The 17998-nt window shown below is 39.1% G+C and overlaps 1 protein-coding gene across 8 annotated transcripts in view; it reads right to left on the bottom strand.

Annotated features, from left to right (window-relative positions):
- TNIK (TRAF2 and NCK interacting kinase) overlaps nt 1-17998 on the bottom strand; it is a gene marked incomplete at both ends in the record, with an annotated part of 410421 nt that overhangs the window by 132746 nt on the left and 259677 nt on the right. For all 8 annotated transcript variants that reach the window (XM_079704808.1, XM_079704809.1, XM_079704812.1 and 5 more), the window contains 2 exons: nt 328-438; nt 14783-14908. In XM_079704808.1, coding sequence (XP_079560934.1) covers nt 328-438; nt 14783-14908 — 237 coding nt within the window. The remainder of the gene's footprint in view (nt 1-327; nt 439-14782; nt 14909-17998) is intronic.

Genomic DNA, 17998 nt, shown 5'->3' with positions numbered 1-17998 from the left:
AACTCAAATGAGTGATCAAAATATCCCTAAATAATCCATTTCCTAAGGGGGACACTATCTCTGTGATCTAAAATCAGATCTCCAATTGGAAACCCCATAGGAAATGAATCCCAGGTTAAGAGAGATCACCCAATTAACCCTCCAAATGAGAGTGCACACGCCTATTCAGAATGGCTCTCACTTCCATTACAGCAGACCACAACACACTACCACTGCCACCAACACTGTCAGAATAAAGCTCTAAGGAGGTTTCCAACACGTTTACAAATTAGTGGAAGGTCAGTGCAAAGTTCAACACCTCCCAAGGTATCCCGTGTTGTCACTTACTCGTAAGATCTCCCTGCAGATGTATGCAATCCACTCTTCCTTCAACGTGTTACCTTTCGTGTTCTTGATCAGGTCAGTGACAGAGCCAGCACCACAAAACTCCATCACCAACTGGCAAAGGAAGCAAACATGCCATTGTTATCATTACACTTCACGGCTTCCAATGAGTTAAGAAAGCATAAGGTGTCCCACCTGGATGCTTTGGAATGCCTTTCCTGCAAAGAAAAAGTGACCATAAAATGATATATAAAACATAAATTTTTATCTTAATTTTTTCCCAAAATGAAAGAAAGGAAAGATTATTTTTAATTTTCCAACCTGAAAATTATAGCTGGAAAACTAGGAAAATCTTCATATTCTAAGTATTTGTTTTAAATGAGGGCAATTAGGTGGTACAGATGTAGTTGAGAATATCCCTGTGTTTTTATCCAATGGTCAAACTCATCTTTCCTATAAAAGTAGCATCATTCCCCTGTCTGAAAGAGTTGTGGTTGTCTAGGCAATCCCAAGTCAGAACAATTCAAGTGCATACTGTTTATGTTATTGGCTTGTAAGTGGCACTGTAAGCTGTCAGAGTGAGGACTATCTGCTTTTAATTAACTTCAGCAAATGTTCCCAGGAGGCTGGACATATCAAATAAATTCAATAAACAATAAGCCCTAATTTAGCACTTTTCATCTCAAAAGCTCCAAGTTCTCTATAAATATAAACTCATTACAGTACTCAGCAACTTTATAAAATAGGCAGAAAATGAACATCTCCCTTAGTTAATGGAGGAGTAGAGACTAGAAGAGGAAAAGCTATCCATTTGCTTTTACATTCATTTTCTAGGTTTAGAGAAACACATCCATTTCCATACATTCTCCCTCTTCTTCAAAAAGTCTGCCACAAAAGTCATCTTTTTGTGACAATAATTTAGAATGACTAGCAATCAATCTCTGATTTGACACTAGAAACAGAACTAAAATGGGGCCATAATGAAATCACATTGATGGTTTTGGCTTTGTCCAAACGTACATTCCTAACCTCAGCACCATGTCACCAGGTCCTAAAAGATACCCCATCAGGCTGTAAAATCTTTGGGCAGAAATAATGTTCCCTTTTTTTCCTGCATGTCTGACTGAAACAATAAAAACTCATGAAATGAGTTTCCTGAATGAGTTTCTAATGTCTGTTCTGATTTATCTTCTTATGATTTTACAAAGGGTAATGAAACCCTCCAATCTTCTCCAGAGTACCGCTGGAGACTGATCAGGAGCTTTTGTAAGGAAATTTGAAAATGTCACAATAGACCTCGTTCCAACCCAGTAAGAGTTGTAAAATTACCATATATGAGAGCCAGGAAGCTATCAAAGACTACAATATCATGTTAGAGAGGACTGAGGAATCAACTTTAAGAGGTCTCACTGGCCAAAGATGGGATAATTTGAGCATCAGTAAGAATAAAAACTGCAATATCTTGAAACACATTAAATATGCTGAACTAAATGCATTAATAAAGACACCTCTTAAAAAGAATATAATTGGCACTGTTTGAAGAAAACGAAGAACCAACTTCTTATATTGAGACTGGTAGATAAAGGGAAAGAATGAAGAATTTACACTGCCTTTCTTATACAAGTTTTACCACAGTGATTAAATAATAAAAGAGGTAAAACTTCTCTTCACAAAAAACAAATATTCCATTTAAAAAGTGAAGAAGACATAATAGAATTAGAATATCATTATTTCACAACCTCTAATAAACTAGTGGATTTAGGCACTGATGATCAGTGGCTGCTAACATTAAAAAAAAAAAGAAATAACCAGTTATGATTTGCTTCTTGATTAGAATAACACAACATCACCTCAGGAGTAGTCTTGCCAAAAACAAAAAAACTAAACAAAACAAAAACCCAAAACTAAATCTGATCAAGCCTCTACTTCCAGTTACCAATTTACAGGAAATTCAGAGGACTGAGGAACATGTTACATCATGGGGATATAATCAACAAAACCTAGAATAAAAAACTCCACAGGGTAAATGGCCCATTTGCTTCAACAAATATATATCAAGAAAGATAAAGAGAGATGGAGGGGAAATCTTTAGATTTTAAAACATTTAAAAAGATATATCAACAAATTGCAATGGATGCAACTTATCTGGATACTGATTTTTTTTTAAATGCTGCTAAAATTTTTGAGACAGTCTACAGTCTAGATATTTGCTGACACTAAGGAAATGTGGTTGACATTTTTTAAGTGTGATAATAGTACTGTGGATATGTGAAAAAATAGTCCTATATTTTAGACAAACATACTGGAGTACTATGGATAAAACGATATGATGATAGTTTCTTCTACAAATAGTGCTGGGTCAACTGGATATCCACATGTGAAAGAATGGTGTTGAACCCTTACCTCATGCCACATACAAAAAATATCTCAAAATGGATCAAAGACCTAACTATAAGAGCTACAACTGTAAAACTCTTAGGAGAGAACATGGGGTAAATTTTCATGACCTTGGACTTGGCAATGGTTTCTTAACTAAGACAGCAAAAGCACAAACAACAAAAGAAAGAGATAAATTGGATTTCATCAACATTAAAAATTTTGTGCATTGAAGGATACTATCAAGAGAGTGAAATGACAACCCATAGAATGGGAAAAGTATGTGCAAATCACATGTCTAATAAGGGTCTAGTATCCAGATTGTATAAAGAACACTTACAACTCAACAACAAAAATATAAACAACACAATTTAAAAACAGGCAAAACACTTGAATAGACATTTCTCCGAAGAATATATACAAATAGCTAACAATGTTCCACATCAATAGTCGTTAGGAAAACGTGAGTCAAAAGCAGAATGAGATATCACTCCACACCTTCTAGGATGACTATAATTAAAAGAAAAAAGAAAAGCAGAAAATAATATGCTGGCAAAATGTGGAGAAATTGGAACCCTCCTATATTGCTGGAGGGAATGTAAACGGAGACAAACTGTTTGATGGTTCCTCAATAAGTTAAAACATAGAAATACCACATGACCTAGCAATTCCACTTCTAGGTATATACCCCCCAAAATTGAAAACAGGTGTCCAGACAAAAACTTGCATATGAATGTTCAAAGCAGCACTGTTCACAATAGACAAAAGGTGGAATTAACCAAACTGTCTATTATCAGATGAATAAATAAAATGTGGTATAGCCATACAATAGAGTATTATCAGCTGTGAAAAGGAACGAAGTACTGATGCATGATACAACATTGGATGAATCTTGAAAACATTATGCTAACTGAAATAAGCCAGAGGAAAAATGCTAAATATTGTATGAATCCATTTATATGAAATATCCAGAATAGGCAAATACACAGAGACAGAAAGCAGATTAGTGGTTTCCAGGCACTAGGTGGACGGAAGAATGGGAGTTCCAGCTTAATGGGTACAGAGTTTCCTTTTGGGGTGATGAAAAAGTTCTAGAACTAGACAGAGGTGATGTTTGCACAACATTGTATACTTAATCCCACTGAATTATACACTTTAAAATTATTAAAATGGTAAATTTTAAGCTATGTGTATTTTACCAGAATTTTTTTTTTTAAAGATGATGAGATTTGTTTCAAAATAATAGAAGGGAGGAAGTAGATGGCTGTGTAGATGGGGCAGGATTGACTACTGGTTTGATGACTGTTGGGGCTAGTTTTGGGCACATTATACTGTTCTGTCTACTTTTGTGTATTTTGGGGATTCTCGATATATAAATACAAAGTTAAAGAAAATCTCAGTTATGTAAATTGTGGTTTAACAGCAGCAGGATGGACCAAAGAAACAACTTTGGGTAGAAAGAAAAGAACATTTTCTCAAGTGAGCAAAACATGTTTGTGCCCCTTCTCCAAATCCTATCTTGAAAAACACAGCGACCAGACCTCCTGCAAGTGCATCCATTGCTCCTGTATCAGCTGAAGAAAATGTCCCACCATTGAGCTCTATTAGCCACATAATCATAGTTCCCAAGGAAAGCAGTGGAAGCCCAGTGACTCCAGTCTTTCAAAATTAGATTGGACAAAATACTTTCAAATATTCAGTAGGAAACAATCCTGCTCTAGCCAGGCACTAATGTCAGTAGTTTCTATAATTTGCTTCTCCATTCAGCTCCAGCTGAAGGCTGCTAAGTTCTTTTCATCTCACTACGGAACAAAATGATTGTTAAATTATGTAATGGGATTTTTTTTTAAAGAAAAAGAAAGAAAGAAACCAGCCTTTGCTAGCAATCGGTTCCTGCAGCCTCACAGCAACACTGATAATTACTGCCACCACACAGCGGGGACACTCCCTCACCACAAGTTACCTCATCACATTAATAAACAGAAACAGGGCTCAACATGCCAAGCCCAGCAGTGATAAGTCAATAACTTCACATCTCACAAGCAAGAAATAATGCATCATTAATATTCTTCCTGAAAGAAAGTCCTCAAAGAGTTGACACTGGGGCAACAATGCTTGCTAACATTTACTAAGTTACCGTGTGCCAGGCACTGGGCTGAGTGATTTGCACTTATTGTTTCATTAATTCTCCTTCTCCTCAATTCCCTTTTCTTTATTTATTTGGAAATGAAGGTTATTTATGGTCTGCAGCCTTATCCATGGTATATATACTCGTTAAGTAACTAGGGTAGGGTTGAAAGCATCATTCTTTCTCAAGTACTAGCTGTATGAACTTGGGCACGCTCCCTAACCCCGCTGGGCTCAGCACCCCACCACCATCACTATTAAAACAAAATAAAAGCATCAGCCTTATATGTGTGATGTGAACACTGTGTTCTACAGAATGGAATGCTTCTGGTAGCCAGAAATTTCAAACTCTATTACTTATCCATTCTTTGGCCCGTTTGTATTTATTAAAAAAAAAGTTTCCAACTTGGAAGATAGCATTAATAGGTCCCCAAGGTCCACTTCACTTGGATGGTGAGGAGATGGCTGAAAGAGCACCTATAAACGGCACGGTGCACATGTGTTTCTAAAACTTCTGTTAATGAAAGAGTACCAAGGACACATGTCTTTTTCTCAAGCTTGTATCACACAGCAAGAAGACACAGCAGTGCATCCTCAAACACTGGATCTTTTTATTTGGAGGGTTGGAAGAGCGTGTAAGAGGTTTAAAGAGAATCTTATATTTGAAATTCTCATTCCATATCACCTACATAACTGGGTCAGAAAATGAAAATACACATGCATGTCCCTTGGGAAGAAAGGAGGAAGGTTAAGTTAAAGTGAGGACAGAACTGCGCTCAAGCACGATGGGGGCTGGGCCTGGGCTGGACCTGGAACCTTGTCAAGGTGGAAATATTTAAAAAGCAGCACAGTGTGTAGTGCAACCCAACTGTTAGGGAAAAGGTCGCCTGGATTGTTGAATGTGGGTAGTTATTTCTACCTAAATTAAAATGGTTAATTTTTAAAAACAAAGGCTTCTAACATATTTCACAATTTGCATGGTTGTTTATCACATACTTTTGTCTGATGAGCAGGATGTTTTCTCTTAGAGGTTGTGGGGTAAGGGGGTACTTATTATGCCCTCCTGTGCTTTCCCCCTCCTTCAGGACGGTATTTAAGAAAAGGGTCTTTGATTGGGAAATTGGGATTGACATATATACACTACTATGTATAAAAGAGCTAACTAATGAGGACCTCCTGTATAGCACAGGGAACGCTACTCAGTGCTCTGTGGTGACCTAAATGGGAAGGAAATCCAAAAAAAGAGAGGATCTATGTTTATGTATACGTGATTCACTTTGCTGCACAATAGAAACCAACACAACATTGTAAAGCAACTATACTCCAATAAAAAAAAGAAAAGAAAAGAGTCTCTGGCCTCAGCTGATCCCAGAAGGAGTCCCAGAAGCACTAGGTGAGTCTTCCCTGAGGTTACCCCCTAACCGGGAGGGGCATGGGTTTGGAATCAGCAGATGTGGTCACTTCTAACTTGCTTTTTCCAACGCGAGTCACCTCTGAACGAATTTTAAAAGGTTTATTCGCAGAGCCAGCCTAAGAGGCTTAGGATGATTTCTGGGGTCCCTATAGTATTCACTCACTTGCTAGTTAATTGGTTTTAAGTTCCTATAACAAGAAACAAAGCTTTAAGGTATTTTAAAACTGCAGGACTAGCCTAGAATATCTTGACAAGAACATATTCCCCCCAAATGTCACTAGTCAGTCACCCACAGGAAAAATGACTACTAACAGATTCCTTCTCTTTTATAGTAAAAGGAGGGGTGGGAGACAGGGGTGAGGAAGAGGAGGGAGAGGGAGGATGAAAGTCGACCTAAGATGAAAGAAGTCTGCACCAAGCAATTGCAGATGCAATCTAAGAAAAGGAGAGGAAAGATAAACTTCCAAGAATTCACAAGTCTGCAAAGGATCAGCCTATTGACCTTGAAGGTCCAGAAACATCAGCAAGGCACAGGATATTTTTATCATGTGTAGCTGGGAATAGCCAAAGATCCCATCTGCATGATTTATGAAGGTGTTAACAAAACCCAAACTCAGTACTTTGTTACAGAATGCTGCTTCATTTGCCAAAGGTAGTTTAAGTTGCACAATATAAAATGTGTGTATGGAAGTACAAAAATTGGTGGTTATACATTTATCATTTCAGTTAACTGATGCAAAGGTAAAGCAAAACTGTGGGGAATTTCAAATTTGGAAAAGCAACCTATACTGGCTTTTGCATTCATTTTTATTAATTTTAAAAATTTTTATTTATTTGTTTATTTTTATTTATTTATTTTTGGCTGAGTTAGGTCTTTGTTGCTGCATGCGGGCTTTCTCTAGTTGCGGTGAGCAGGGGTTACTCTTCCTTGCCGTGTGTGGGCTTCTCATTGCAGTGGCTTCTCTTGTTGCGGAGCACGGGCTCTCGGTGAACGGGTTTCAGTAGTTGTGGCACGCGGGCTCAGTAGTTGTGGCTCGCGGGCTCTAAAGTGCAGGCTCAGTATTTGTTGCACACGGGCTTAGTTGCTCCACGGCATGTGGGATCTTCCTAGACCAGGGATCGAACCTGTGTCCCCTGCATTGGCAGGCAGATTCTTAACCACTGCACCACCAGGGAAGTCCCTTGCATTCATTTTTAAACTAGCATGTATTTGGGGAAACAAAAACTCCTTTGGCTTCTGAATTATATTCTTGGACTTGAAAACAGAATGCTTATAACCACAAATTCTAAGTCCCACAAATTCTAAGTCTTCCAAACATAAAAAGATGAGCCCCAAGGATGTGAAGTCTCAGGTTTTGTCAATAAAGTTTCTGGATATGAACAACTTTATATGTTGAGAATGACAATCACAGTTTGAATCTACTAAGCCAGCTGGTATTTTTAGCAACAAGAAGCCTGCTCAAAGGACAACTAGAAATACTCAGTAGTCGCCCATGTCTAAGGAGAGAGCCATCTTAGAGTCAGCATGACAGCATTCAAAGAAAGAGAAGTTAGCTGCCTCTTGGATTTGGTACCTGGTGCTCCAGTTTCTCAGTATGCATGCAAGATCTTCTGGAGGGTATTTCCTGTTAGGGATAAATCACCACATGTCCACTTGAGTCATGGACTCAATCATAGAAACTAACCTTAAAGGCTAGTTTTAGAAGAATTTGGGGTGGGGATAGGGGAGCAAGTTTTCAGGAAAGTTAAAAATAGGAAAAGTAAAAGCAACACTGGCTTTAGAGGACTTAGGACTAAGAGACTTGGTAGTTGAGAAGTTTGAGAAGTGCAACACAAACAGGCATATTGGCTTTGGCTCAAAATTAATCTAGAATAGGAACCAGAGGGTTGTATAGACCATTAGCAGAGTAACTGTAAGCATATATAAAGTCTTCCTTTTGCTAAGGTGAAAAGCAGTTTAAGCACAGTTCAAATGAAATTTATTGGGATAAAAGAAGAAATCATTTTCACATTCTTGTCCTGTGACAAGAATTAATCACCCATTCATTCATAAAAATGACTCCATTAAAGCTGAACTCAAGCCCAGTTGCAAACTATTAAATCAGGTGTAGCTTTAGCTCTGTGTTTGTATGTAAGCAACTTACATTGTCTCTACGGGTCATGCAATGGGGCAGCTCCAGGACTGGGAGCCTGTTTACAATCCCTCCTCCTACTATTTCAGGCATGCTTCTATATTTACCAAATTCAGCCTTTACAAATTTCTACTCACAGATAGTAAGATTCAATCACCTCTCCAGACAAGTGACCTAGGCTGTATATATGAAGGAAGAGAATTCTTTAGTAATAAAATTATCAAACACTAATTAACCCCCTCTGCCCTATGAAAGCCTCATTTCTGATGCATAGAACTAAGAAAAGAGTAAATTTCAATGAACTGTTCAGGAGACTCAGCTACAGGTGGTTGGATTTTTAATGGTGCTATCTGCAGCACTTTACATTTCAATCTTAAGACAACCAAAAATGTTAGTAGGTATGCTTTTTGCCAAACCAAGATGCTACAGCAATGTAAATCCAAACTATAAGAAACTTGGATTTCGGGGGCTGTGGCTAACATCACTGCAGATTCTAGAAAGGATCCCCCATTGGTGATTGAAAGACATCTTGGTTCATCCCAGTATCTCATTCCCAGATGATCTTACATGGGGTGCGGACAAGCAATGTCAGTGCATGAAGTGGAGCGTGCATGGAAGACAGCAGGCAGTGACAGGCCTCTTGTGCAATTGGAGTGGGCGCGTGCCCTCTAGACAGCCAAGCTACTGCTCTAACATGCTGCTGATATTCAGGCCCAAGAGTTCCAGATCATCTGATTTTTCAAAACCTTTCAAGGAATCCAGACTTTTGTGTGGAACTGCTGTATTTTTTTCTAACGTTGGCATCATTAAAGCACCACCACCTTATGTGGGCCAAACTAAACCCATTTACCTGGGCAGCAATTAGTCTCCGGGTCGCCAATCTGAAAACTCAGATCTCGTCCAAATTTATCGTTTTTATAAGAAAGAAACCAATGACAGTGATGCTGCCTCTGCTCAAGGTGAGACTCCAGGTCTCTGAGCTCCAGGCCAGGTCTCAGAACTCCAGGCCAGGTCTCAGGACTCCAGGCCAGGTCTCAGGCAGCTGCTAGAATGTTTCCCCTAAATGCACACAATATAATTTCTTTTTTTTTTTTTTTTCTGCGGTACGCGGGCCTCTCACTCTTGTGGCCTCTCCCATTGCGGAGCACAGGCTCCGGACGCGCAGGCTCCGCGGCCATGGCTCACGGGCCCAGCCGCTCCGCGGCATGTGGGATCTTCCCGGACCAGGGCACAAACCTGTGTCCCCTGCCTCAGCAGGCGGACTCTCAACCACTGGGCCACCAGGGAAGCCCCACAATATAATTTCTTAATGCTTAGCTCTGCAAGTCTTCAGGGATACAGTCTAATAAATGGCTTATTGAGTCATCTCAGTATAATAATCTGCTATGCCACTTGACCAACCTACATTTTGGAAGCTAATCAGAAATGTTTTTCCTTTTATAAGATAGTCTAGCCCTGTGATTGTTGAGGTGGTATCAAAAAAAGGTAGCAAAATATGTGTGATTTCGCTTTCTAACTTTAGGAAATTAACCCATTTAATACACAGGCCTTCTCACTCCTGGTGTCTGAATGGCACGCAGCAAAGTGGAGAGCCTCTCTTTGCTGAGATGCAGCAGAATGAGATGGCCATGCTGTGTGTCAGGGTTCGCCTTGTTTCTGAGAGATCGGAATCTTTATTGAAAGAGCTCCCTTTTTTGATTTCCGGGTCAGGCCCTGAGCAGTTGATAAGGGAGAATTACTTGGCCGTTATCAGAAGTAGTTGTATTTCCACAAAGAGCTGGTACTAAACAACAGTTTATCTCTACGACAAGACTGATAGAATTCACACAGATTATAATTCAATCAGACACCTGAAACAGCACATATATTGGTTGGTGGCCTATGTGCAAACCTCTGTCCTCCAGCCACTGCAAAAGAAATACCTGGGGAATAGTTCCTGTCACCTGAAAACTGGGAATAAATGTTAGAGTGCTGCTCTTGGTTGCTACAGGCTCTGTCTCTATACAATCCATAATAATATTTTTATATAAATGTAATCCTAACAGAATGCCATTAGCCCAAAGAGTCAACTATCTGTGACCTTTGCAATTATTTGCTAAAACACTCCCAAAAGGTTTAATGTACTTTTCAAAGTATATTTCTTAGACTTAAGAAATACTGTCTTCGTAGCAGCTAGCAGGTCTTGCTGTCCTCTTTGGAAGCTGGGGAAACTGACAAATGAAGATGAACGGTGAACTCAAAATAAATTTGTGTAAACGCAAAGCTTTAGTCCTATTTGGAACACCAACCTCTGAAGCTATTTTCCCAACTATTGGAACTATTTTTCACAACAAAAAGGAGAAGAATGTAGGGTTCAGGGGCTTGATTCTAGCATGAGGCAGCTTGGGGTTAGCTAATACACTGGCTTCATCACTCACTAGTTGTGAATCCTTAAGCAAACTTCTTAACTGCTCTGAGGCTAATTTCCTCATCTGTAAAGTGGGGATAATGAGAATATCTAATTTGTAGAGGGATTGTGAAGATCTAATGAAATAATATGAGAATGCAAACAAATACAGTACTTGGCACATCGTAAGTAGGTGATAAATATTACTTGCCATTGTTATTAACACAGAATGGCCCAAATTTAGTGAGTCAGAGGCCTTGGAACAAGTACACACTATTATATTCTATAGCCAAGTTCCCATCAATATTGTGATCTGGTGTTAATTTACCAACTATTATGTTTCCGTTCTGCCTTTAATTTTCTAAGTTCCTCCTTAGTTTGCCATCAAATAGAAGAAGAACAACTAGAAAAAGAAATGATGCTCCTGTACCCATGAGGCATTTCATAGCTTTGTATTTTTATCCCCAGTGACATAGAAGCTAATGGACCATTTCTAGTGGGGACAGTCAGAAGAGTCCTCTGCATGGGCACAAATCTGACAAAAGGGAGGCTCTCTGTCTACCAAGCAGAATGTGGGGCATATAATTGCTGCATTTTGCCACCAGCATTTGATTGCAGGTGGGGAAAATGGAATGTGAAGGCAGAGTTCCTCCCGCCACGGCGCAGGTTTGGAAGTGATCACTACTTGTAGACGCCCCTTTGTGAAATTCAGGAAGCGGATCAGCTTGCTCAAACAGTCTCCTCATTGGCCTTCCTGCTCCTCCTCTGGCCCCCATCTGGTCTAGTCTCAACCCAGCAACCAGAGGGACCCCTTCACTCTATGGGTCAGATTCCATCCCTTCATCTTCAAAACCCTCCAGTGGCCCCCAGCTCACTCAGAGTAAAAGCTGACATCCTACCAATGTCCTGTAAGGCCCTGCCTGATCTGGCCCAGGTCTCATTCCCACATCTTCCAGTCACACTGGCCTCATTGTTATTCCTGGAAAACACCGGGCCTGGAATGCCCTTCCTCGAGTTATCTACAATGGGGCTTCCCCTGGCCACTGCAGCACCTACCTGCAATCCTCATTCGTCTTTCCCTGCTCTTCCAGGCATTTATCCTCTTCCAGCATGCTGAGTAGCTTTCTGACTTATTATGTTTATTGTTTGTGGTCTGTAGCAAGAATGTAAGCTGCATGCAAGTAGGGGCTTTTATCACTTTTGTTCATTGATATATCGTAAGTGTCCGTAAGAATGCCTTGCGTCTAGCAAGTGCTTGATATGTATTTGTTGGATGAATGAATGAATGGATGAATAAATGAACACATACTCATGCAGACTCCTAGCTCCCAGCAACCACAGCCATCTCCATGGGAAGAGCAACTGGCCAGGGTGCGAAATGGTGGGCAGTGACTTGTTTCCAGAGCATAAAACCTCCTGTTTGTGCCATGCAGATGCAAACAGGCTTGCTTCTTTCTTCCAGTGCCAGTCTGAAAATGGACTGCAGATTTTGCTCATTTAAAAAAAAAAAAAAATTTAAAAACCCCAAAACTTCCAGTGTCTTTCGCAGAACTTCAGGCCAAGCTAAACTGTCACATTTCAAGACATCTGCATTCTTGTCCTGTGTCCATCCATTAATGAGCTCGGAGGCTCTGAGAAAGACAATTAGCTTCACTGGGATCCAGTAAAATAAATGACAACTAGTTTTCTTTCCAGCTTAAAAAAATCTCAGCATTAGGAAAAAGGCGAAAACAAGTCAAGCCCTGCTTGACCACTCCTCTCCTTCCTCAACCAATGATTTGTAATATATATACCCAAATTTTAATAGTTCAGCCTAATAAGAAAACTATCCTGTCTGGCCCATCTCACAAAAGGAATGATATTAATAGTTATGTGTGACTCATCTGGAAATAGTTGTACTACCTCAGGTGATAAGCCAGAGGTGATTCCAAAGCTGTATTAATGCTTTCTTTTAATCTGGAGCCATAGCTCTGACCAAACCAAAAAATGCTTCTGCAGACAGTATCAAAATAGCTATCATTCTCCTCTTGTCATCTGCTGCAGCTTGAAGCAAGGCAGGGGTCATTGCTAAAATGTTAGATTCCTGGCAGTATAAAAGTCCTTTGGGAACACAGAGATATTTAAACTTGTGCCATCTCATCATATCCTGCTGAACATGCAGGCCACAGGGAAACTGAACTCTCACAAGTACCTGTAGCAATAGTAGTAGTAATAATAATAATCATCATCATAATAATAGCCACTAAGTTTGTACCAATAATATCACTTTCATAAACAAAACAACTATTTTGTCAGCATCAAATGCCCAGCCCCTTCCTAGTGTTGAGGAAGACACTGAGATGCAGAAGACACATTCCTTGTCCTCAGAGCCTGTCTATATGAGGAGCAAAGATAGCCCAATGAGAAGCAATTAAGAAAGACATGAAAAAAGTTTCCAAAATTAAATTACTGAAATTACTACCCAGAAACAAATATCTTCAACATTATTGGCGTACATTATTCTAGACATCCCCGTCATGTTAATATATGTATATATATTTTTTCCTTTTTCTTTCTTTTTTTGACAAAAAAAGAAAATGTACTATATCTAATCATAGCCTCTAAAAAAGCTTTTAAAAACCCTTACTATAATTGCTCATGTTCATCCATTTGTAAACATAGATCTACATCATTTTAACTGGCTGAATATTGTCCCTTAATGGATTTACTTAAGTGATTCCCTATTAGTTAGCATCTACATATATTTTTATGTAGTTACCCAAATATTCATTTAGGATACATTCCTGTGTGTGAAAATACTGGGTCAAAAGTAAGGCATTTTCTTTGGGAGATTAAATATAGATATAGATATCTCTCTCTCTCTCTCTGTGTGTGTGTGTGTGTGTGTGTGTGTGTGTTCCAACTGTCCTTGTGTAAAGTTGTACCAACATTCATTTCTACAAGCAGGGGGCGTGAATGTCCACTCTGAGTATATCATTAAAAATAATCTTTGCCAATCTCCTGGGTAAGAAGTGGTATCTAATTCTTGTTTTCTTTTGCATTTATATTGCCAGTAAGATTACACTTTAAAAACATCTTTATTGGTAATTGATATTTATTACTTTGTTAATTGCTGCCTTGTCTTAACTCAATCTTTCTATTAATCATTTCACATATTTTCTTATTGATTTATAAAAACTCTTCATCTCTAAAGGCTACCAAATTCCTTCTCATCATATATTTCTTAAATTAGCTATTTGCATTTTTTACTTTGATTATTGCATTTTTTGTATTTTTTATATTGTAAAGAACTTACATTCAATATTAGATCCTGAATCTTTAATGACGGACATCAAAAGTCTTTAAAACATACCTGAATTCAATACCAGCTTTCTCTAAAATATACCTGAATACAACTATAACCATAGATCTATACACATTTTAAATGTATTCAAATATTTTTTGAATTTTCATTTTTCACAGTAAAATCTTTTAAAAATTGTTATTAGTTTTTCGTTTCCTTTTGTCCTTTATTTTATATTCATTATTTTATCTTTTACAGCAAAATTGTCTATGGCCAATTAGTTGTGTGGCGAAACTGCTTGTGGTGAAACTGCCTGCAGCAAAGATGTTTAAGCCAAAATACAGGACATGAGTTTACTTCTCTGTAAACCTTAGTTTTGTCATCCAAAAGAATGAAGATAATAATAATGTCTACCTCAAAGAGCTGGAATAAATGATAAAATTCATAAAAAGCAAACAGTATGGTACCTAAAGTATGATAAAAACTCAATAAAGGTAGTCATTAGTGGGAAAAAAAACAGAGAACCTAACAACTAGCTTTAGGGATGGTCCACATTAAGGGACAGAAGATAGACAGTTATTCAAGGAAATGGAAGAAAACGTCGAAAACACAATTTATGGATATCATGGAGTAAAGGATTTCAAAGAACAACTGAACTTAGTAATGAGGATAGAGAAATGCACTATTCAGTCCTGGGTGTTTTCTATGTAAGAAAAGCAAATTTGGGCAGCACTACATACCCAAAGTTGGTCATCCATGCCTGGTGGGTTCTTTTTGATAAAAGCACCATAGTATGTAGCAATATTCCGGTGATGAGAATATTTCTTCAACATGTTAATTTCTTGTTTGATTTCTTCCTCTTCATCCTATATTAGAACAATAAATATTGTCATGAAAATCCAGTGTCTTTAGTAGGATTCTGTTTTTCATCACCATCTATATCAACTATGCAATAATTTCTTTCTTAAGTTTTTTCTTCTGTGGTAACAAACAAGCATAATTACCAAATAACTTGACTTTCTTCCTTGACTACAAAGAAAAAATTTACAAGATAACACATTGGCAGTCCAAGGGGGTCTTCTGTTTGTACAGCAAACCAATATAGCAGGCAACCTGCTAGGAAAAAAAAAAATTCCTCATCCTTTCACCTGGAAGAGATTAAGGTAGACAAGCTATTAAGATAAAACTCACTCTAGGCCTCTGGGTACTATGTCCATCAAGTACCTATCACTGATCATACCTGGTATAGGGAAGGTTAAGAAAAGTGAAAAGAAAAAAAATACAGGCTCTTCGATTTAAAATTTGTTAGGTTCATTTTCTTTGAAGTCTCCTTTTATTGAAGTCCCTGATGGAAGATGATGAAAGTCAGATGGGAAAGGGAGCAAGGGTAAGTTCCCTCCATCTGAGGATGTTCACAAAGCAGGAGTACCCATCTCACCTTCAGGAAAGTACACATGAAAAGAAAGGGGACATGTGGTAGTGCCACGAATGTGAAAAGAAAGAACCCTCCTACAGAGTAAGTTTCCTAATTCAGATTTCACTCATTCCCAGTTTCAATTTGGAGTCCACTAACTTGGGCCTTTTTAAGAGAACCTGACATCACTGGTGAAGAGTGTGTGTGTCCTCCCATAATTTTTTTTAAAAATATTTATTTATTTATTTGGCTGTGCCAGGCCTTAGTTGCAGCACGCGGGATCTAGTTCCCTGATTAGGGATCGAACCCAGGTCCCCTGCACTGGGAGTGTGGAGTCTTAACCACTGGACCACCAGGGAAGTCCTTCATAATTTTACTTTGAAGTGTACACATCAATTGGACTTTTACATAGTATTTTATTCTTGAGGTTGGTGGAAAAAATTTCTAGCCCAGGAAAACTGTTTTAGATGCAGCAGTAAGAATCTCTGCGTGTAAGATGTTACATGGCCATTACCTGAAAGACCATTCATGGCGTGTCCCTGTCCGTACCCTCACCTCCTCCAGCTACTTGGTCTCTACATTGCTGGGTCCTTCTGTGGTCTCCCATGAGTGTCTTCTTTCCCCTTCCTCTTCTTCACATAATTTCGACTCATTCTTCCTGACTGAGTTTAATGGACACTCTTGAGGGATGTTTTCCCTAATTCTCTCGGGTAATGTCAAGTCTCCCCACTATATCCTGTCCACCCCCAAACCTGCACACACATTTGTTGGTACTAGAACAGAGGTATGGGTCATACTGTGTCATAATTGCCCTTTTACTTGATTCCCTTCTCCATGGCTTGTAAGCTCTCTTCTGCCTTCAGATCTCAGTTCCAGGATCCCTTCCCCAGCAAAGTTCTCTGATCTGCCTGCCTGTGGTTCTAGCCCCAAGGATCGTCACGTGTCTCTTCCTTTGCAGCACCTACCAGAATGGCAATCCACATTTATCTATCTAAACATTTGATTGAAGCCTCTCTTCCTTGTCAATCCATAAAAACTATCAACACAGAGATCCTGCCTGCTTTTGATCTTTATAAATAACATCCTAGCATCAAGCAAACTGCCTGTGAATAAATATGAATAAAAGAATGAATACCTACAAAAGTTCCAACCACTTACAGCAGCATTCCTTACAGCTTGAAAGGAACTGGTAAAAACAAGAGGAGGAGAGTGGTGAAACGCTGACATTTGCTGACCACACAAAAATAAGGTTTAGTAAAAAGCAATGGAGGTTTGCAAACCTAGAAGAACGCAGTATGTTACATATGACGTGGCTTAACTAAGTCAAAGACTAGGTAGTCTCAAAATAGAATGTATGCTTGGGACGCTGAGCTAAGAAGAAGCACGTGGCCTTAACAAAGTAGAGGAGTGAGGGGCTGGGATGGGGGCAGGGGATGGCACATGCCGACCAAAGGAATCTTCCCTGCGGCTGTCAGAAACTGCCTACACCTTCACTGCAATCCTTAGGAGAGAATGACCTTCACAGTCCTTCAACTTGTTGCAGGGTCCTGCAGCAGGCCTCCAAATGTCTGACAAGTGTGCATGTTAGCTATTTTAAACCCACCACGCGGGGCCTGATAATCATGGATGAATATAGGATGTGAGCAGATGTACGTTAGGGAAGCCTAGATAAAAGCGGAGAAAACAAACCTGAGGGTTTCTGGGGCAGTCTGGCATCTGCTTTCGATTAAAGAGGCAAGCACATGAGACAGTAAAACACCCGTCATTTTCCAGCGGCCGCCGGACAGACTCAGCTTGGGTCATTCTTAGTGAGAAGCGGGGCTGGTTCTACAAGTATTTGCTGCCTGCCTCAGGTTCTCAACGGGATGGTGGCTGATGCGGGAGAAAGAGAGGAGGAAAAAGTGCCTAAAGAAGCTCACCATATCATTAAGGAAACAAGAACTTATGAAACAGTTAAATAACAGTGTGATTTAGTATATAATTAAATCCAAAATAAATAGTACTGGAGACCAGAATGAAGTCAGCATGTTCTCCATGGCTTTGCAAAGGTAAACTGAGGCAACATGGTAATGAAGAAAGCATATGCATTAAGTCAGGAAAATGAGGGGTGGCAGGTGGGGTGCACGTTCAGCTTGAGCTCCACTCCTTTCTGGCCGCATGATCTCAGGAAGGCAGCCTACCTTTTGGAGCCTAATTTTTCTCATCTATAAGGAGATACAGATTTTATAATAGTATCAATATTATTATATGTCCCAATCTTCTGTGAAAATTAAATGAAGTATGTGAAAGTTATAAAATATAATACAAACTAAACATTATTATTAATCTTCTCAACCAATAAATAAATAACAAAGGTAGGAGAGGGCAGGAATATAAGTAACTTGAGTTTTAGGTTTAAATTGTTTAAATTCCAAACACAGTTATGGAACCACTGTGGATCATGGTTACGTAGCTCTAATATATAACCTTGATCCTGATCTTATATGGCCTTGTAAGTGAGCGTGAAATTCATCAGGCCTTCAGGGCTACTGTTTATCCAGAT

The sequence above is a fragment of the Hyperoodon ampullatus genome (assembly GCF_949752795.1).
Source record: "Hyperoodon ampullatus genome assembly, chromosome: 5".
NCBI classification, from domain to species: domain Eukaryota; kingdom Metazoa; phylum Chordata; class Mammalia; order Artiodactyla; family Ziphiidae; genus Hyperoodon; species Hyperoodon ampullatus.
This window is presented reverse-complemented; position numbering and strand designations above follow the sequence as displayed.